This window comes from Tinamus guttatus, unplaced genomic scaffold (genome assembly GCF_059628265.1).
Source record: "Tinamus guttatus ecotype Peru unplaced genomic scaffold, ASM5962826v1 Tinamus_guttatus_pri_ptg000260l, whole genome shotgun sequence".
In the NCBI taxonomy this organism is placed as follows: Eukaryota; Metazoa; Chordata; class Aves; order Tinamiformes; family Tinamidae; genus Tinamus; species Tinamus guttatus.
Window position 1 is genome coordinate 3177725 of NW_028288794.1, and position 22262 is coordinate 3199986.

At 38.6% G+C, this 22262-nt stretch overlaps 1 protein-coding gene across 1 annotated transcript in view; it reads left to right on the top strand.

The window, feature by feature from the left end:
- Nucleotides 1-22262, top strand: part of CERKL (CERK like autophagy regulator) — a 40673-nt gene that overhangs the window by 10739 nt on the left and 7672 nt on the right. The window contains exons 2-5 of the mRNA XM_010215705.2: nt 4742-4984; nt 13111-13242; nt 17760-17823; nt 19275-19417. Of these exons, the coding sequence (XP_010214007.2) occupies nt 4742-4984; nt 13111-13242; nt 17760-17823; nt 19275-19417 (582 nt within the window). The remainder of the gene's footprint in view (nt 1-4741; nt 4985-13110; nt 13243-17759; nt 17824-19274; nt 19418-22262) is intronic.

Consider the following 22262-nt stretch of genomic DNA (forward strand, 5'->3'; position numbering starts at 1 on the left):
TGGGTGCTGAGGGCCGGGCCGCGCGGCGCTCCGGGCGCAGGTGGGCGTCGCGCTGGGAAGCGCCGTGCCGGGAGACGCGTGGCACGGCACGCCGTGGGGCAAAGAGCACGGGCTGCAGTTACCAGCCGTTTTGTGGGGACCTTGTGAATTTGTGCTTGTTCCTATGTGCACTGTGATTTTTTTAAAAGGGGCACATGTTTTTATATTGAACATTTGTGATACTCCACATCACTCTCGTGCAGTTGTCCTCCTTTTGTGGAGAGAGGTGGTTTAGTGCAAGCCTGTTTATGTTAATAATTTAAAAATTTATCTTTATAACCGCATTTTATCTGTATTTATAGTAACATTGGCACCCTGTGTACAGAAGATACAATCAGTGCTGAAAGGAAACTTGCATCCATCTGGAAGCAATAAACTTTTCTAAAAGACTGCACAGTGTTACTTAATCCTGTGATTTCTTACTGTGAGTGAAATTAAGGTTTGGTTCAGTTGTGTCACATCACATTGGTATCAAATTCTGTGTAAAACCTTTGTCATAGGGATAAGCTACAAACAAAATTTTAAAATTGGTGAAAGTCTGAGGCTGTAATTTTCTCAGTTGCAGGATTATGAATCACTGTAAATGCAGTCTAATTGTTTATCATAGTAATGGAAAGCTCCTGAAGTGCTTGCATTTCGTAAGCCTTCTGTTTGTATAAATGCTGCATTGTATGCCAGTCAAAACTGTGTACCTTAATTTTTGTGTTGTGTTCTATGTAACTTGTAATTATTTATTTGTGCTACATATCTATTGTGAGGTATAAAAATATCAATATACCAGAAATATTTTTCAAACCTTATTGAGAAGTTTTGAAAAAGGTTCATATTGAAAATATGAACAGCGTTTGTAAGAGTAAATGCAAAAAAAAGTACGTATTGTAAAGATCACATAACAAAAATCTAGTTTTTATTTTTGTTGTTTTTTTTTGTTTTGAGTCTCCTAAAGACGTGGTGTAGATGAAAAAACGGGAGTGTCTCATCCTTGCAGGCAAGATGGTGCAGTGCTCCTATGGGGCCACTGTGCTGCGGGAGGCCTGGGACTCGTCAGATCATTTTGAGGGCACTGTTGCCATCTCCTGCTGTAGAAAAAGCAGCAGGATGCCAAGGATGGCTGAAGATAGGAAGAAAGCTCCTAGAAAAAAAAAGCTAAAGATCAATGGGGATAAAACCAAATATATACCGTTAATCAATGAGAAGTGCTTAGATGAGCCTGTCTAGCAGTTGTTAGCTGTGCTTCCTTTTGGATACGTAAAAGTGTGGACTGCTACCATCCAGTAGCTTCAGGAATGAAGTTGTGCTGTGTTTAGCATGGGAAATGTCTTTTTTTTTTTTTTTCCCTGCAGAGAAGGTTGGTTTGAAAGCCTTTGAAGGCCAACATTTGGATGTGGCATTTTGAGGTCCCCGAAGAGGATATTTAGTAGTATGGATGATTTGTAACTCTGTATTTGTGGCTGAAGCAGATGTTTTGCCTGAGCAGTCACTTGATTTAGTCTCATGTTTCTTTCCATTTCTGCCAGATCTAAGCAGTTTGGCAGGTTTTTTTTTTTTTTTTTTTTTTTTTTTTTTGTCAGGAGTTAGTTTATTGCCATTTTATTGCCCATGTGTTAAAACCCTGAGGATGCACCAAGGCAGGACTTCAAGGACTAGGTGGAAACACTCCCGTCAGTTGCTGTAGGGATGAGGGTCACTGGGCAGGCACATGTACACAACAGCCTCCTAGGTTTGATGTAGGAGTTGGGAAGGAAGGAGAAGTTTTGAAAGAGCCGGTGGAACAGAGATTGGAATCAAGTGGTTTGGGCAGGAAAGAGTAAGCAGGAACACGGAGAGAGTTCAGAGAGGAGAATAAAATGTAGGAAGAAGCAACCTACTTGTCCCAACTAGACAGGACAGAGGTCTAACTGGGTAGTTTGTGGCAATTATGGAATAAGAAGGCAGATGAGACCTATCTTCTAAGAGTCCTTTCTTATAATGTAGGTGTCCTTGGCTGCTGAGGGGATGGTGTTCAGGCTGCAATTTTAGATGTATCTACTTAAAATCCATTCAAGTCCATTGCTTAAGATTGGCAGATATTGTTCTTCACTTTATTTTCTTAGGTACCATCATGATGGTTTTCATTTTACAGTTATTTCTCTTATGTTACACGGCAGTCAGATATAATGTGGAATTATGAAGGGCATAAAACTTTTAAGAGAGTCCTATGGGACAACATATGTAATAGCTACATTTCATAGATAAATTTAAGTGTGGTTGGATGTCTTGCCAAAGATCTTAAGAAGTATTTGTGACCAAGGGAGCATAGCCCATTTATCAACCCCCAAATCTCGTGCTTCAACTAAATAGCCAACTCTTCCTTTTGTTTCCTCCCACATTTTTCCAAATACTTCAGATATTTGTTATAGGAGCTAAGCTGTTAAATATCATGTTTAACTGTTAGGCATCTGTTGTAGGAAAACTGTACAGTAAATGTTTTCTATTGTTGAAATTCTGGTCTCTATATTATAAAAATTAATTTCTCTTTGCAAATTGTTTTGAATTTCAGTAGTACAGCTTCTTCCTTTGTGTATGTTTTGATTTTGCTGCAAACATGAGATAATCTGTTTAAAATCTAGTTTAGGCAATTAAAATTTAGTTTTCTATTTAAATTAAGCTGAATTTGAGTGCTTTTGATTCAGCTCAGTGTGTGGTATATTTAGATAGAATGCTTTTTTTATTAAATAAGAGATTTGACCACCCTAAATAGCCAGGAAGAAAAAAGTAGGATAGTCTCATTAGTTGAAATCAGTGATAGGATAAATAGATGCATAAAACTTGTTAGAAATTCATGTATCAGGCAGGCTTATTTTTCATGCTATATTTGGAAAAAAGTGGACATGTGCAGAAACTGTGAGTACAATTAGCGTCAAGCAGATAAATCCAGCTCTAATCCTGTTTACGCTCTGCATCAGACAGATGTGCCGAGATTGATTTAGACAAGCCCTTGGCTTGTAGTATTTTTTTTAAGTGCTATATATTCTGTTTTTGTTAGATCTTTGTTAAATGTTAAGTGCTGTGAGTTTTACTCTTGCTAACGCCTGTAACCTACTTTATGCAGGTTCCCGCTCTGCTCTCATGATGACAGGGCAGCCTGGCAGAAGAGATTATCTTTATTCCTCGTAATTAAATTGACTTTTTTTTTTCAAAAGATACAACAATGGGACGTGGGTACTGAATTAAATAAATAGCATGATATCTAATAGATGTATACCTAAATCTCTTGCAAGAACAGATGGTACCTCGTATCTTTCTAAGTAATGTGAGAGGACAGTTAATGTCCTGAAACAGCTAGCAATAACCAATATGATACTCATGAGCCAATATTTTTTTTTTTTAAGTTTTAAAAAGTGTCTAATCCACCATATATCTTACTTTAAAGGAAATTGGTTATTTTGTATCAAATTTTATAGATATAGCAAATTACTTCATTTCTTCATGTGAATTTTTATTTGTTATGGCATTTTATTGCATTTGTGATGATCTTTCTTAGTAACAATAAGAGATAAAAATGCTCGAGATGCTGTGTTTAGCTCAAGCAAGAATTGGCTGTCCTGATCTACTAGCCACTTCAGTGTTTTCTGTACAATTTAAAACTTGAGGATGATGCTTTTGTATGATTCAGTATCCCAACAATTCATAGGCTTTCTCAAAGGTGCATCTGAAAACACTACTCCAGTAGAGTGATAAGAGCCAGTTGCTGATTTGAAAGAATAACACTTACTAGAACATGTTTGTTTTAACTTGCAAAAATGTTGATGTGCATGTGAGCAATACAAGAATTTGACAAATACAGAGTAAGACCTAGGTTTAAAAGCAAGTAAAATCATGGCATTAAAGAAAAGACAAACCTTACCTGACTTCTGATTAAATGTCACTTTATGGAAACTGGTTGGGAAGGAGCTACAGAATATTTTAAGTCCTTCATTTGACTTGATTTACCCAGAACAAAATGGCTGGTGTTTGTAATATAATCTCATGTATTACTGTAGCATAAGATAATTTGTGATGTACACAGCAAAGCCAATAGATTAATTCAAAAGAAAGTCTATTTTAAAATACATAAAAAGCCAAGACAGGTAACATATATTTGTGAAAAAGTGCTGCAGATTCTATTGCATCTGTATTTTCATTATATATGTTTTGGATTTTTGCCTTTACCTTTACCTTTTCTTGCTTTGGGCTGCAGGGAGACCATTCTTTATGGTCTAACCTGTTGGAGCTGCTGGAGCTGGAAGAAGGCAGGGGAGTTTTTCCCTTGCTGCAAGAAGACCATCTAGTACATACAGAAATAAGTACTTGTGTCCTTTGCTGTGGTGTGCGGCTTGCTTGGCTTCAGAGGAACCAAGTGTCTTGCAGCTTAAGGGGTAGGAAAGGAGCAGCCTCTACCGGAGATGTTCAAGCAGAACCTCTCCAAAGGCACACAGGGCCAGTGTCATTAGGGTGACAGCAATGGCAGCCACAGGGCGTGTTTGTGCATGAGCGCCCCAAGGTCTTAAAACAAACCCAAAAATCTTCTCCAAAACACAAAGCCAGTGATGTTCAAAAAACTGCAACATAAATGAGTAGATGCAATAAGTGAAGCTACAGAGGAAGACATTAAAGTTACAATTTTTCTACAATGTTACTCCTAATCATGTTAATAACAGTTTCATTTTTTTCCTCTCCACAGGTGATTCTGTCACAGGTGTACAGGTTAAAGAGGAAATTATTGAAATGAAAGATATGTTTGCAGTAAAACTGAAACGTCGTCGTTTTGCTGGACAGAAAAAAGGCGGCACTTTGCTGGGTATCACAATTTTTAAATGCTTGTATAAAGAAGAAAATAAGCTGACGGACTGTGCTATCCATTTGCATAACTTCAGTGAAGATCACTGCCATGCATGGTTTAAATGTCTGAAGGAAATTTTGAATGGTAAGTACTCGGCTGGAGTTGATTTAATTATTATGATTTCAGACTTGTTTCTACTGGTGATACATAGGGTTGAATGAGGCTTAGAAAAACACTTTGCCTGAAAAAAAAACAAAACAGAGAAAATACGATACTGAAGATGTAAATGTTATGGCTGAGCAGGATTCTTTAGTACTAAAGATTTATACGTAAACTATAAAATTTAAGAGAATGGTAATAGTAAATTGATGTGTGCATTTGTAAAATTTAAAAGCTGTGCTATGTCTTAGAATTGCTCAAACACTGTAAAAAAAAAGGTTAATATACCCCAATTGAAGAGACTTAGGAGAAATCTGTTCCTTAGAGTATATTGATCTCTCTACTCAGAATTACTGTACATTTAATGATACTGCAGTTAGTCTTTGGGTCTCTTCAGTTGGGGCTGTTCAGGAGCTCCCACTTGACAGCCACGCTGATTCTTTAGGAGACTAGTCAGATATAACAGCTTTCCTCTGCAGGAGTTCAGAGGTGAAAAGGGTCCTGGGGCTCGGTAGGGCTCTGAGGGTCTCTCTTAACTAAGCAAGCAGGCACCTGCCTCAGGCACCTGCGGTGGACTCTGCGTCAAAGGTGATTAAAGAGGGGAAAAGCAGATGATAATCACAGTCAGTGAGGGGAAAAAAGAACTGGAACTGTTGTTTCCTAAAATCTGCTTACAAATGTTTTCCTCACTTCTGTTATGTCAAGTCTTTTAAAATTCCCTCCTGAGAGGCGAATGAGGGTAGGTGATGCACACTTCTGAGGGCGAGGACGTGGGAAACGCAGGGAAGTACAGCAGCCTCCAAGTGCTCTTGGTACAAAGAATTGGATCTCAAGCCATGGCATCTCCGTGGCAAGTGTGCTTATGAGGGACCCTGGTTACTGCAAAGTTACTTTGGTCAGTTGTTCCCTAGGCCGTCAGGAGATGGTAAGATTTTTTTCGCATTATCACTACAACGTAATCACTCTGCTAATTGCTTTTGCTGTAGGCAGGTTCTAGCAGCAAGGTCCTGCGTGTGCAGAACTGTTGCAGCTGGGAGGCCGGGGCCATCCTTCACAGGAAGAACCTGTTCCGGGAATTCTTTGTGGTTCTCCTGGAAAAGTGTCTTTAGTGGGAAGCAGCCTTGGGGAAGAGGAGAAGGAATTGGTACTTCTAAGTAGCAGTTGTTACAGGCTTGATATCTTGTTAAAACAACAGTAACAGAGTTTAATTTTCATCAACTACTGTTCGTGGTCAAGATTTTGCAGGCAATCTCAAGCTTTTCTTTGGGTGTTAAAAGCAGGTTGTGAGACCCATGTAGTGAGCGTACGCTGAAACGCGCTGGTGTAAGGACATCAGAGAGGTGGTGGATTATTTGGGCATATAAACCTCTTAGATTCACCGTGATGAACACTAACAGCAAAGAGAAGGCAACAGTGTTTTCGTGTGTACTCTTTGTGTATGATATCTTTGGAGGACAAGCTTGCATATTTCTGTTCCCTAAAACACATTATCTTTGCTAATTAAATTTCCTTCCATGTTAGAATCATGGCAGGGAAAAAAGTATAACTTGGTATCAAGTATATTGATACTAGCTAGTGATGAGGGGCAATACATTATTTAAAAAATATTTTTCTGTATTTGCCTAGGTTAATGGTAGTTTCACAGTAGTTCCCTCTTTTAGAAGTTGTATCAAACTTAAGAAAGTTTTTTTTTCCTTTTTAGGAAAAAAAACCCTTAACTCTTCACTGTAACATGATACCACCAATTTTGGAAAGACACAGAATATGGTGCATTAGTGATTTTTTAAAAACAAAAAACAAAGCAGTCTGATATGTCTCTTGCTGCAGACTGTAATAGAGGAGTGTGTTTACTACAGAAGAAAAACAATCCCTATTGTAACAGACTATTAAAACTCCAGCTGAATTGTTAATATAAGCAAGATTACAGAATCAAATTTTGCAAATCTGTAATGTAAAGAAGCAACATTTTCAATAGTGATTTATACTGTACTTATTAGCAGATATTAGAGAATGTAAAATAACATGTATTAATGGTGTGTGGTTATATTGTTTGCTTACAATTTATGTTTGTATTTTCCAACTAAAAATGTATATTTAACAACTAAAAATGTATATTTACCAAAAAACCCTGCCTTGCTTCACCCCTCTGGAAAGGTTTTATCTCTAAATATCTCAATCTGCAGCAGTGGCAGGATTCTTGCAGATCGGCAGCTCCCGGAAAGGCGAGGACATTTGCATAAGGAGCAAATGTCTGTTTTGTTCCCGGCTCGCCCTCCCTCCGTCAGGAGCGCTGCTGCCATATGTTCACATCTCCTGCTCAGGTTGCCTTGGCTTCAAGGTGCAGTCTCTCTTTCATTGCTTTCTAACTGAAATCTGCCTGAACCTAAAAAAAACCTCTCTGTGCAGGGTTGCTCTTTCTGGTTCTGCCATGACTTTCATCTTTCTCCAGGAGTCAAACCTTACACAGATTTTTCTTCATCTCCAAGCAATACATTTTTTTCCATCTTTCTTTTTTATTTCAGGAGTCATCAGGAATCGGAACAGCAACATGTTCCTCCCAGATAATTTAGTTAAATGATTTTTATTTTTTGAAGTTGTGTAATTACAATAGAACATTTTCTGCACTGTTAAATTTTGAAGCCTGAATGGAATTTCCACCCACTTCTGTCTGGAAAATCAGCAAATCCTCAGCAGCATTTTCACATTCAGTGTGGTGGAGACGTGTTAGCAATTTAAACAGCCGATTACAATTGTCAATTTACAGTGACAATATAACTCAGAAAATTGTTCTACTGCTTTAAAAACGATGGAAACTTTGTCAGGAAGCTCCTAGTCAGATACAAGTATGGCCTAAAAGTTTGAAATGCAAGTAAGTTGTTGAGTCTTCAGTCATGAAAGTCATAGTAGATACCTTGATAAATCTCTGCTCGAAACAGTGATGAATTCTCATAGACTTTCTCCCAGCTTGTTTTTAGAATATGTTTTCAGGTCGCATCTTTGTCAATAAACTCACAAAGTGGCTCCTTTTTGCATTGCTCATGATCTGTAATATAAAGTGTAAATTTGATCTTTCTAAAATATGTTTTATCTTTACCTTTTTTTGGATTGAATATGACAAATAAGTGAGTTTTCTGCTTAACTGCTGCATTTTAGCTGAAGATTTTTAGTACTCTTAGGATGGAACAAACTAAAAGCAGGTGGTTTTCCAAAATAGTGTATATGCATGTTTGTTTATGGCTGTCAATAAAAGCAGACTGTTACTTGCCATAACGACTAAGTATTAAAAGGTGGGTCTCTAGGAGCTGAAAGTAAGTGTAGTATCTATTTCTTTCTTTCTAACTCCTTTTTTTTTTTTAATGCTTTCTAATAAATAGCAAATTCATCAGGGATGATATGATCTAGAGTTGCGTTTGGAGATTTATTTTAGAGAGGACTTCAGCTGTCTCCTGAAATACTGTATCCACAGTTTCCCTTTTACTGTGTTTTGAGTATCTGACAAGAGTGTTTCCTACAAGCTTGAAGTATGTCTAGGTTCTGATCTTTTATGGAGCACGTGGATCTTTTATAGAGTTAGTTAAAGGATGCTACAATGATACAGTGATACAGATGCTACAGTACCTTAGGCTTTTTCATGTCAGTGTGACATATGCTACCATCATGCTAGTTTTAAATAAAATCCTCTTTTCTGCACAACTTTGTGTTCAATGATGTGGTGTTCAGAAGAACTCCTGTCTTTTGTACCATGCATTTTAATATCTTAAACTGATTTAAAATAACACTTGCCATCTTAAAAGCATGTATGTGTGGAGCCAGAGTTCTGGATTGGTGCCTTGAAAACCCTGGACAGCGACTTAAGCTGTCTCTGGGATGCTGTTTTGCTCATGTGAAACCTGGGGTCTGTCAGACCGCATGACTCCTGTGTTTGTGCATGTTACACCTTCCGTACGGCACTTGTGGGCATTTGCAGTGAACAGACTGCAAATACGAGTGAGTTCCACTGTCCGTGCTTGTGAGCACTCATGGTCATGTATAGGGTTAGCACAGAGCGGGCAATAAGAGAAAACAGATAATGAGCCATGCTTGCTCACGTCTTGTTTGAAAAAAAATAGCTGGGGTAGCACTTAGGCTCATTAGCATCTGATTTGAGAGTATATTACTTTAAAAACTATGTGAGCCATGTGACAATAAATACAGCTGAGAAAAAATGATAAAGTAGCTAAAAACTCATTAAGTGCACTTTATTTTTATGTACTGCTCTGTAGTACCTTGTCTCACCATGAGATTTGATACAAATGTCTCAAACTTCACAATTTTAATTAAAACATTAGTGTTAAACATTAACTTCTGTTAGTTAATATTAACAGCGGCGTCTCCATAGCTACGCGAACAGCTCTGTTTGGCGTTACCAGTCCTCCTCGGGTGCAATATCCTTGTTGTTGCCCGACGTATTTATCAAGGCAGGCAGCAGTGCATGACCCCGGGCTCTTGCAGCGTGTGAGGGAGCTGCTCTCCGTGGGCTGGGGGGGCCTGCGGCCGTTGTGGGCGAGCGTCTGCCTGGGCCCCCCGCGCTCGCGCTTCCCCGCGGGCCGCGCGCATCGAGTTTAAACCGGGCCACGCTGGCGCGTCTGCGGCGCCGCGGAGCAGTTGGCCCTCCCGCTCGCTCGAGATGGCGGGGCCAGCACATCGAGTTTAAACCGGGCCACGCTGGCGTGTCTGCGGCGCCGCGGAGCAGTTGGGCCTCCTGCTCGCTCGAGATGGCGGGGCCAGCGCATCGAGTTTAAACCGGGCCACGCTGGCGCGTCTGCGGCGCCGCGGAGCAGTTGGCCCTCCCGCTCGCTCGAGATGGCGGGGCCAGCACATCGAGTTTAAACCGGGCCACGCTGGCGTGTCTGCGGCGCCGCGGAGCAGTTGGCCCTCCCGCTCGCTCGAGATGGCGGGGCCAGCGCATCGAGTTTAAACCGGGCCACGCTGGCGTGTCTGCCAGCCCCGTGGAGCAGTTGGCCCTCCCGCTCGCTCGAGATGGCGGGGCCAGCACAACCTGAGCGGCCACTGCCGACAGCGAGAGCAGAACGTGAGACGGAGCCGCAGGCCAACAGCCCCGCGTCCCCTGTGGGCCCCGGGAAAGGCTGCCTCGGCCATGCACCTTTGCTCTGCTTGAGGAAAAATAGAGGGAACATTGTTAGGTTAAAAAGCTTAACAGAGATTTCGATCTGTTTGTGCAAAAAAAATCACCTTTAACTAATTGCATAGATTCTGACAACACACCAGACAGCTCCATTTAATGAAATGAATCCAGGGCACAGGGAGCGGTAAATAATTTTTGTCGCGAGCGTTCACGTCCATTGACACAAACAAAAGTACATCGGTTCTGTTTCATATTCCTGCTCTCAGAGATATTGATTGAATACGTTTGTGATAGCTGTTTCTACAGTGTTTCCTTAAAAATAGAAAAGCAATATTTAGAGAATAGTTAAAGTCATAAAGAGACTATTATAACACTTTTAGTCTGTGAATTCATTTGTTTCTTGAGAAATCTCACTAGGATTTATGCCTTGAAAAAAATCTAGTGACTCTGTCTCTAAACTATAGCTCAATATATACAACCACCTACCATTCTTGAATTTTCTTGAGTAAATGTCAGGTAAAGAGTAAAACAGAAAAATCCAATCAAGTTTTCTTTAAAATATACAGACTTTTCAGTTTGGAGAAAAAAATCCTTTTTCTCTGCCTGCTTAAGTTCTTTTAAATCTTTGTGTTGCCACTTGGGCCTCAAAAAATAGTTTTCAATTTCATGTTAAAGTTTAAGTGAGATATCCATATTTACTTTGTTCCCTTCAGATTTCACCTCTTTTTTTTTTCAGGTGAAAACTAACCCTAGCTCATGCAGTCTAGGTCACAGGATTCATTGGATTCACTGCATTGCCTGCTTCTGCATACTCTGTAGGCCTGTATTCTTTCCCCTGAGCTTTGTGTATGGCAAGGCATGTTTGTGTACTCTTTTGTTTTGTATGTTTATGTTTGTAAGTATGTTTTACTTAGAAATCTTAGACTCTCTATTCACTTTTTATGGTTTTATGACACATCAGTTTGGAGTGAGTTGAGCTGTTAGGGCCAGATGGGCCCTAAACCGAACTTCTTGCGTAGAAGATGAGATACATCAGAGCACACGCATGAATTTGGCCAAATCAGGAGGCTTATCCTTGTAGCTTTGCATTCAGTTTCTCCTAGCAGTTTAGGCAAAATACCAATTTACAAGATTTATTTTTTTTCTTAATATAAGTGTAGTTTTGCCTGTTGTAAAAGACTGTAGTATTACTTCAGATTTCTAGTCAATGTCTTGAATTTATGGTCTCGATGACGATGGCTGTATATTTTGATAACCTTTGGGACCTTTTGTGTTCTCAGTGGTCTGCCTTATTTGTGCTGTAGCCCCGGCGAGGAGGGAGCTTGCTGTGGTGCTTCCTCCTAGTACTTAGGGTTCTGTTTCCATAGAATGCCGCAGTAAATTGCGTTGAAAAGTGTCTCCAGAGATGCTCTTTCCCAGCCTCCTGTTCAGAGCAGGTGAGCTTCTAAACAAGCTCAGCTGGGTGCCGCTTGTCCAGGTAAGTTCTGAAAATCTCTAGGGATGGCCCGACCACAGCTTTGCTGGGCGCTATGATCCATGGCTCAACCACCCTCGTTGTGAAGAATTTTATTTTTTCTTGTTTCAAATTGAAATCTTCCTTGCTGCAACTTTGTCTTTTTGTCCTTTTGCTGTGTGCCTGCAAGAAGTTTGGCTTGGTCCTCTCTACTACCCCTGGGTTAGATACTTAAGGACATCAGTAAGGTCTTTTTGAAGCTGTACAAACCCAACCTACCTCAGCCTCTCCTTGTAAGATGTTGGGTCCAACCCCCCGGCCGTGCTTGCTGTGATTTTTCCTCTTAGTTTTTTTCCAAGTTTCAGTGGAATGTACAGAAGATGGTACATCACAGAGAGCTCCTCAGCACAACATTTTTGAAGAAAAATGCTTACCTAGAGCGTGTGCAATTTTTAGTGAAATAATGCCATCAAAATGATTAGAAGCTTTGATTTTATATGTGCTTATAGTAGTGGCAAACTGGTATATAAAACTTCTTTCAGTATCTTTAAATCTGCTACTAAAGACAGAATTAGAATTTATACATGAAGCAATTGAATACAAAATAGTTCAAATCATGTTTTTAAATAACTATTAAAGAAACAGTGACATTGCATGCCAACATGTGACTTTTATAGGTCAAAGGCAATCTCACTGAATCATGACAGTTACAGGAATTCTGGGAAAGAGCCCTTGAAAAGTACTGGTATTACTGTTTTATATGAATTGGTTATGATTCAACAAAAAAAGAATGTTTGCAAAAGCAAAATTAATTTCACAGAAGAAATATCTCTGGATTAACATGCAATTAATCTCTGGATTAACATGGCAATATTTCTTAGAGTTGCTTGTTCGAAATCCATGTTACTTGCCAGAATTAAATGTAACCGATTTTTTTTTTAAATAAAATGAATAATAACTTCTAGACTTTTGAAATATATTGTCTTTTTTCATTTCTTCTGAACTTTCTTAAGATGAAGAAATTTCCTTCGTATTGTATAATTGTGTAGTTTATATTGTAGAGTGTATATTGTAAGAAATATAAAGCTATTGAATTTGTAGATTTTTTTTTTTGTGTGTATTACTGACATTTGCCTGCTGGAAAATATTTTACATTTAATTGCAAAAATAGGATATTTAGGATTTTTTTTTGGTCACTCTATTTTATAACATTCATTCTGTTCCCATATCAGGCTTAAACTGGAATATGATATAAACTTTTTTTTTTTTTCTTATTCTCATGATATCTTGGTTAAAGTATAACTCATTTTTACTGTTTATTAGCTGTCTGTGTAAGTGATCAGAACTTTGGGCACCATGCTGTGACTTCAAAAAAAATAGCACTTACTTTCAATAAAAGGTTGAGACTTTTTTAGTTTGCAATTTTTGTCTTCCTAAAGTCCTAATAAACACTCCTAATATTAAAACTCAGTTAAGATGTAGAAATGGCTGGGTTGTATATATGTGCTTAATCGTTTCATATTTTCTTTTTAGGTTTTCAGAATAGACCAAAATCCTTAAAAGTGTTTGTTAATCCAAGCAGCCACAAAAGAGAAGCCATGCATGTTTATTATGAACAAGTTGCACCTCTTTTTAAGCTTGCAGACATCAAAACGGATGTCATGGGTAAGTTGCTGCAAAAGCACAGTTTAATCCTGCTTGAAACTAGTACTTAAGCATGCAAGACAATTTGAATTTACTGCTAATCCTTATTGGCTTTGTCTGCAAGTAGCATATTTGTAACTGCAGTTTAATACAGTGCAGGATAGTTCTGTTTCAGCTAAAAGGTTTTGATCATTCCATTTTTCATTAAATAACTTTATGGATATCCCTTTATGGATGTCAGTACAAGTGATATAGTATCTTTTGTGCTTTTAAAGCAAGCATCATGTTAAGAAAGGAGGGACATCTAATCTCTGACAGTCTTGTATATGTTTATGTGTTTTGGGGGGATTTTGACAGTCAGGAAGGATGCATTCTTGGAAGGGGACTGAATATTCGGACCCCAGATTCCTCTGGACTTCTTTCCGCATGTCATAAAAGCCAAATTCCACTGCCTCAGTGGAGTAAGTGTTGATTATTCCACTGCAGCAACAATTTAGGGTTTTTTTTTTATTATTATTATATAATCATTTTTTGCAAAGCACTTGCACTTTAACTAGATGTTTTTCCCAAATCATAGAAGCACAAAACATATTTCTTTAATGTATTGAAGATCAATTAGCAATATTGGAATATGTATTGCTTCTATTCAAATAATAGTTAAAGGATCTAGACAGTATCTAGGTCCTTTTGTGGTGATTCTTTGAAAACATTTAGAATCTCAAAAACTTTATAGATTTGTTTAGGTCCTTCTGCCTTTAAATGTTGAGCTTTGGGGCAATTCAGCTTTCTGCTTTTGTCTTCTATCCATCTCTTATTCTGAACATTTCTTTAAACTCAATGAAATTTCTGCTTGCCCAGTGACTAGAACATTAGTTTTGTGACTCTGAAGAAAGGAGAAGGGTCAACAAGAATTCATTCATCTCTTTTGCTCCTCTTTTCTTTGCAGCAGTATCCTCAATAGAGGAGAAAGCGGGCTAAATCTCTGCTAGGGCAGGCCTTGGTGGGAAGAGGCAAACCCTAATCCTGTTTGGTCTAGACAATGCATTTACAAATAATCAGATACTACGAAGACTTCCAGTTCAGGACAGCAAAGAGCCAGGTGTGATACCGAAGTATCTTGTCAATAGAATGAAGCAGAGAGCCCTGTATCAGGCACTTGTGTGTGTGCCGTTCACGCACGGGGCTCGGGGACAGCCCTGGTCCAGGCTGCCTCCTGTCGCAGGCTGCCCTGCCAGCAGCCGCGGGTGGCCTCAGGCTCCCCTCAGTGGCACAGGGGTGGCGGTACCTTGCTAAAGCGGGCGTTGTAGATCTATTCATGTAAGATCGAGTAGTGTCAAATCAATTGAAGATTAAAGACTGAACTCAAGAATGAGCACAAAAAGGAATTCAATCTCGGAATTACAGTGGTCCTTTCTTAAATGCAGATTTTCTTAATCTCCCATTTTGAGACAAGGTGATGTCAGACACTTTAAATAAGTGTTAATATTTTCATAGCATATATTTCACCTGAAGGACACTATGATGGTGTAAGCAGGTTAGTAACAACATTGCCTTCTTAGCAATTGAATGTTGCCATGTCTGGTCACATTTTTTAGGGGTGCAAACCTGATTAAAAGGTTACTAACTCAGAATACATCATGTTTTTAAATAGCTACTTTATTTGAAATAACTAGCTTAAAATGATCCATCTTTTATTTCATTCCTACTGGTTAGTGGGTTTTTTTGCTGTTATTTTTACGATGGACATAACCTCATTTTAAAGGCAACATTCTCATCAATATATATAGCATTACCATTCTAGCTGTGTATTGTCAGCTGGAATCTTAAAACTGAAATAATAAGCCAAGTCTGTAGTAATAATGATATGGATCAATTAATTAAATTGAATTTAATATGAACTATGAATATCATTGGTTTTAAAACTGTTTTTTTTGATAACTGAATAAAAACAGTTTCAAGCTATTTAGTTTTGAAAAGTAACATTTGATTTTAGCTGAGTAAATGTTTAATGGCTTATCATTAAAATAAGCTTATTTTGGCGATATCCAAATACTACTATGTTTATTAGCTGCCTAACACTCCTCCTACAGGCAAAATGAGAAAACTGCATTAGTTTTAAGTGCTCACAGAGAAGTACATAATTATGAACTACATAATGAAAAAACAATGTTCATTGGTACCCACTTCTAATAAAGCTAAGTAAGTGACTCATTTCAAGTAAATTGAATGTCTTTCCCTCTTCATTGTTTGGGGTTTTGTTTATGAAGCTGGAGTGTCACTAATGCTAATTTTCAGAAAGATTACTAGTGCACTAGAAATTAAAACTAGGTATTAAAAATTGAAGGTTTTCACCAGGTGGTCTTTACACTAAATACCTGTGATTGGGATACAGCTTTTAGGAGGAGAGGATGGAACAATTCTGAAAAATTAAGTTCAGCAGAACTTGCTCTAAATTTGGGATGTCCAAAAGTTCAGATAAACACTGATAATTGGAGCCAGTATTTTAGAGATGTAACAGTCTTGCCAAGTCTTAACGTGAACTTAAGAAAAATAAATAAAGTAACTTGAATTGTCCTAGCCGTCAAATCAAGCCGTCTCATTTGGCTTCCTCCTGCTGAGTCTTCTGCTCTCCTGTATGTAGCACAACAAGCTGGGGGTTTAGGCAAAGCGAGAGCCACCTGCTTCTCTCTTCCTTCCTCCTCTGTTTCTAAGACAGCCACCGAAGAAAAGAGAATAAATCAGAATTTGGGGCAACATTGTCGGTTTAAACTTACTGCATGTGCTTTTCTTTCCTGCAAGTGTTAACACCAGTTAATCTGTTGTTCTCATTAGTGGTTTTAATCCTATTGGCATTAGTCTGTGACCAGAGCGCCTGTGTTTAAACGTGTCATACAGAGCTGTCCCATGTTTTGAAGGGTTGAACTAGTTACGTGTTGCTTTCCTCTGTCTTTATGCAGGGACTCAACATTTAGTTTCTTACTGACTGCATGAAAATACGGTGCTCCGGTGTTGTAGGCTTTGCGGCGCTCCGTTCAGATAAGCTACCCCAGCAGTGCCCCGCGTTCAGTTGTCTTTATTTGAGACTTCATAGGTGCTCTTCAATTGAAGCTGGCTGGAGAAAAAAGCCTTAAGAAATATTTTTGTGGCATAATTTGTCTCCAAGCTTGTGTTCTTTTACAAAATAAAATAGTAAATATTTTAATTGTTTCTTTTTAAATGAATATAATGACATTCAGTTCTGTGCAATGTAATTTGGTTGGTGACTTTGTTTTTGTGGGAAGATTTTCTTTCACAGTAAGGTAATGGTAAGATGTCTGAACCTTTATGAATTTACAGGTTGCAGGCACACAACATAAAATTTTGCCAGTCATCATCATTTTATTTAAGATTTTCCTTACACTACAACTCTGTTAACTTTTAAATCTCCCAAACTGCATTATCTGCTGATGCAGATAATATGGAAAAGGGTAGCAAATTGTATCACTTATTTATATATTTATATATATAAAAACAGAAAACCGTTGACATTGAAGAATGTTCTCTATATACAATTAAGATGCGCAGACGCACACACACACACACACAAATGGGTAAGTAAGTGCTGAGTTCTTGTAAGCAGCATTTGAGTAGTTGGTAGAAATATTGCGTTACAACAGGTACAGATATGGCATGATTGTTTTAGACACCAAGGCTAATAATTTTAACAATATTTAGAAACACTGGAGAAAAGGCTTCAAATATGCTAGCACCAGGGACAGACAAGCATGAAAGATTAATGTAATTTTGCATATAATGATGCACATTCTTACACAAAAAATCCATCTGCAAGTGTCATGTCAGTCAGCAAAAATCTTTGATGGGTGGATGCAGCTGGGCTGTCTCTTCTGGCAAAGCTGGCCTAGAAAAAGCTAAATGTAGTTATGATGCTTTGTGCCATCTGTAGTATGCCAGTTTATCCTGTCTTCACTGGCATTTACAGTACTGCATCGGGCATCAACAAACACAGAGACATGGATGTAGAGTGACAGATTCATTTCCTCCAGAGGCTACGAACTCTGGTGTAGGCTTGTGCCACCTTTCTTTCTGTTGTATTCTGTTGTCACTGGTATTTGGCTTGATTTCGTATTTCTGTGTTCAACTCCTCATATTTTTTGATTTAGCAATTGGCATATCCTAACACAAAGGCAATTAAATTTGATACTGAAATATTTCGGTCTTAACTGAGGATAGGCATACATTTTCCTGAAGCTTACCAACTGCCAACTGTAAAACTTCTATTTTAACGCAACAAACATTTTATTTGATTGTCTGAATTTAAATGCACTAAATAGCTGTATGTTTTGTGTCAGCTAAGTATAAATATCATATTTTTTGATGTCAGAGTAAAATATGCATAGCTTTTTATACTTTCAACATATTTGGTGATCAAAAAAAAATTCTGAGCTGATTTAATGCATGTTCCTTATGTTAGAAGGACAAAAATAAAATCTCTTAAGTTAACTATTCTTCTGATATTTTAATAATGTTACTTTCCACAGTAACTGAATATGAAGGCCATGCTCTTTCAGTACTTAAAGAATGTGATCTCCAGGCATTTGATGGGTAAGTTGGCTTGTGGTAATGAATGGAAATAAATCCTGTAGTTATTGTTTGCATTCCATCCCAAATTATGCCAAAAGGTGTTTTATGAGTTACTGATTCAGATATATATTAAGACTGAGAAAAGTAGTTCCCATGGGACATTGTGTTTCTTTTAATAATTATCACTTACTGACACATAGTTATTTGTGTCTCATTCCTGAAAAACATTGTATTTTTTGTTTTGTCTTCTACCTTGGTGTAAAGACCTCGAAGTAGCTTTCCTATAAGATTTACCTCCAGTAGCCAGAAGTAAAGGGAAAGAGGAACAGAAGAAGCTGCAAGACTTGAGGGTTACTTAAAAAAAGATTCCTGCCTTTTCTAAGCTAGCTCATTATAAAAAAACAACTTAGGGCTAGGAATAGCTTTGAGAAGAAAGCTGCTTTTCTGTCTTCTCAGATAAGTGGTTTTTTCTTTTAAATTTGGCAATTAACTATGTTTTATTATCAGAATATTATCATCAGTATTATTATCAGAAATTAAGAGCAAAAGTGAAAATGTTGTTGCTATTCCTCTGAATCTGTTTTCAACAACAACAAATGCACGTCCCTAGAATGAGAGTAAAATATATCTGTTTTCCAAAAATAAGTCCCTCCAGGTGGACAATTTATGCAGTAGCAAAGATTCTTGGATTTGCTGCAGTGCCACAGACTTTTAAACTCAGGTATCAATGAGACAAATATCAGGAGATTACTGTTCATGAGCTGGTGGAAGAGGGGGTGCTCCAAACTTTTGCATATATACTCTTACCTTTTTTGATACCGACTGTGTTTAGCTAGAAAGAAGAAGCAATACTCCTCAAAATTTAGAAATGGAGAAATAATTGGCAAATAATAATAATAGGAACCGAAGAAAAATATTACAGAAGCTGAGATAATCCAAGGTAATAACATCATGGATATTTCCTTACAAAGAGCTTACCGTTTTTATCTGTCTAAGTTACTGGGCATAGTTTCCCAACCACATTCAGATTTATGCGGCGGAGCCGGCTTTGTGGTGGTATCTGAGCTGCTGTTGAACAGCAGTTAAAAATTGTGCAAAGTCCGTCTGGGTCAGGATTGTAAGACTTAAAAAACTTTTCCACTAAAGCACTTGAGCACATGCCTAACTATCATCTGATTAGTTCTTTGGCTCCAATGTTAAGTGCTCTTATGTACATTTTACGTGAAATATGTTACAGGTAAGTTTTTAATTTTTAAAATACTTATTTATATTCAGAAGAAGGCAGAAATAACAATTTTGTTAGTGGATGTTTACTGATCTGACAGGGAAGCCCTAACTTATTATTTAAAAAACAGAACAGTTATAGCTATTTGAAATATCAGTATGATGATGTATGACAGCCACCTTTCATTTGTTTGATCAGCTGTGAAACTATTCATTCCACACTGCTTAGCATCTTTATTTTGTAATAGGGTAGTTTGTGTCGGTGGAGATGGATCCGTCAGCGAAGTTGCTCATGGTCTGCTACTGAAAGCCCAGATAGATGCTGGAAAAGACACAGACTACCTACTCAGGCCTGCCAGAGCATCCCTTCCTCTTGGAGTAATTCCAGCAGGTGAGGCAAAAAGTACCACTACAGTTTGGTTTTAGATCACTCTGTCACGTCGTGCAGTTTGGGCTATTGAACCTTCAGTTACATAAGGAGAGCTATTGAATAAAACACCTAAATTAGTGATTTAGATGGGTGATGCTGTGGGCCAAATGACTACATTACAAGTGACTAGATTTTAAATCACGAGAATAATTTATATTAATTATTTATTTATTATTTATATTAATGACATTTATTTATTATTTATATTAATGGCACAGATGAGTTCTTTTCTAAAGAAAGAAGCTCCAGAAGAAGAAAATTGGAATTCCTTTCAGTTGATCTGTGTAGAGAGCAGATGATTTTGCCCTTATCTCCTGGAAGAAATGACACAAAATTCAAATTTTTATTTGGTAGAATTGGCCTCATATAAGCCCTTGTGTTATCTTCTCCCTTCAATTTTCTGGACAGGTTTTCTCAAAAAGCGTCTCTCTGAAAAATATATTCCCTCTATTCTTATTATGTTGTCTGATTTCATTAACTTATATCTTGCTTTCTATTTTTTTTTTTCCTTTTTCACAGTTTTTGCCTCATCCTTTTAGGAATATAATTTGGACTGGACAGAGAAGATTATCTAGAATAGATACAGACAGGGGTGATTCTGCACTGATGTCTCATTTTCAGAACAGAGGAGCTTTGTTTTTATTTTGTTTCGTTATTTTGCATGGACAGTCCCCTCTTGTGCACATTATTTTGCAGTTTTTCAAACGTTCTCAGCTAGTAAGGAAAAAATCACTGTAGCCAAGTGAACAGCAAATCATTCTTTTCAATTTCCTGAAAAACAAACAAATAAACAAACAAAAAGCAAAAGCAAATTTTAGGGCAGCAGTTTGATTTGTCGGTTGGGCCGCAGTGATCACCTCGGTGGAGGGGTGATGACCTGGTCTCTCTCCAGCCCTGGCTCTGTGCTCCTTGGGTTTGCTCCGGTTCCTGCTTCTCCTCGTTAGTACTGAAACCCTTCAGGTTGACACTATAATGTTTTAAGATCAGACAAGGTTTGTGCACCCAGAAGAAGTCCCAATATCATATAGCTGGAGGCAGTCTTCATTGCCAGGTGATGAGAACAAGTTATGTAATAGCGGGAGAAACTTCTTAACAGATTCAGCAAACATTAAGCTTATTTTATTTCAATATCATATTATACCCCAATTATCCAAAAGTAATCATATTGAAATAGATAAGTATGATATTTGTACATGAAAAACTTGCAGCTAAATGCCAATTAATCTTTTTAAATCCCTTTCCGAAATCCATTATACCCAATATTAAGGTTTAATAGTGAGTAAGAACGGGGGCTATGTATAGCACTGCATTACTGGAATGGATTAAGGTCTGGGCTTGGGCCTCTGCTACGAGTAGCTAAATCAGCACCTCGACGTTCCGGGTCCGGAGCTGCTGCCACTGAAGCCGTCGCCTCCCGAGGAGACGGATGTTTTTCCCGGAGCGCCCCGGGGAGCAGCAGGCCAAGCTGCTCCGGGCCGGATGGAAGGCTGGGTCTTTGGGATGCAAGCAAGAGGGAATGTTGCTATGGGAACTCCTGCTACAGAGGACGTGGGTGGGAGGGCGATTCGCATGGAGGAGGGTGGAAGGGGGCCTGGGAGGACATTAAAAAAAGCTCCCTGCTTCTTACAGAGCTAGAGTGAATCTGTGTCTGATGGCTGCGAGCCCTCTTTGTCCTCTGTGGCTCATTTAAATAAATTCATGATTTCCAATTAATTTGGAAACATAGTACTATGGAGGGACTGTTAATTTCTGCAATCTTTCAGGCAAGGAACCAAAATGTTGGTGCAGTTTTCATCAGAATTTTAGATATGCTTGACTAGGAAGTCATTACATCACATTTATCTGTTTGGATGGGGGAGACATTAGCATCCTTATGAATATTCATGTTGTCTGGTTAATTAAGTTAATTGAACTGCAGAAGTGCTCACACTTCCAAGGACGCCCCTTCCTTTCCCTGCCTCCCCACCAGTTTCTGCCGGGTCCCTTCCTCGGTCCGCCTCTTCCTGACCTGTGGGTACCTTGTCCCGCAGGGGCCATAGGATGCAGGGAGGAGGTTGCAGGAACTTGTTTGCAGTGTCAAGAAAACATGTTAGCGGGCTGGTTTTTTGTTTTTTCAAACAGAAATATGTGCTTCAATATATGTTTCAAGCATTATATATATGAAATAATATTTTTTTCTGATAAAATATATGCTGGCATCGTACAGTTGAAACCTTTTCATGCCATTTTGCAGTGCAAGTGCAGAGATGAGCATCAAAAACGCTCATCAGAACCTCCATCGTAACACCCCAGTGTTCAGGGGAACCCTCTCGTGGCTGGTGAACAATATCCCAACTTTATGCAGAGGAGAAAAAAAAGTTCAGGTGACTTGGCAAGATGAATAATATTTTGAAGAAGCGAACTCTGCCAAGTGTGTGTTGCAGCCTCCTGTTCTGCACGGTACCGTGCCTGGCCCTGGCTCTGCTTGCAAGGTCTGGAGACCCCGAGGGGAGTGGGTCCAGCCTTCCCGGGAGCCAGGAGAGGCTGCATCTCTGCCTCGTTTACTGCTGCACATGCTAATGGGCTCTACAGACTTAAGGCTTCAATTACTTGTGCCTATTCCGTTTAGTAGGAAGAGGATTTAATTCTCATTAAAGTCAGTATGAAGATTGGTACTGACTTCAACCCTGGTCATTTGTTTCCTCTTTGCCATCCGTGTTGATAAACTACTGTTGCTTAAATGAGGAATCACAGTTTTAAGACATATTGAGCCAGATCTTCAGAAGTATTTTTTATCCTGTGCTCTTTTATTAGCTGATCTTTAGTG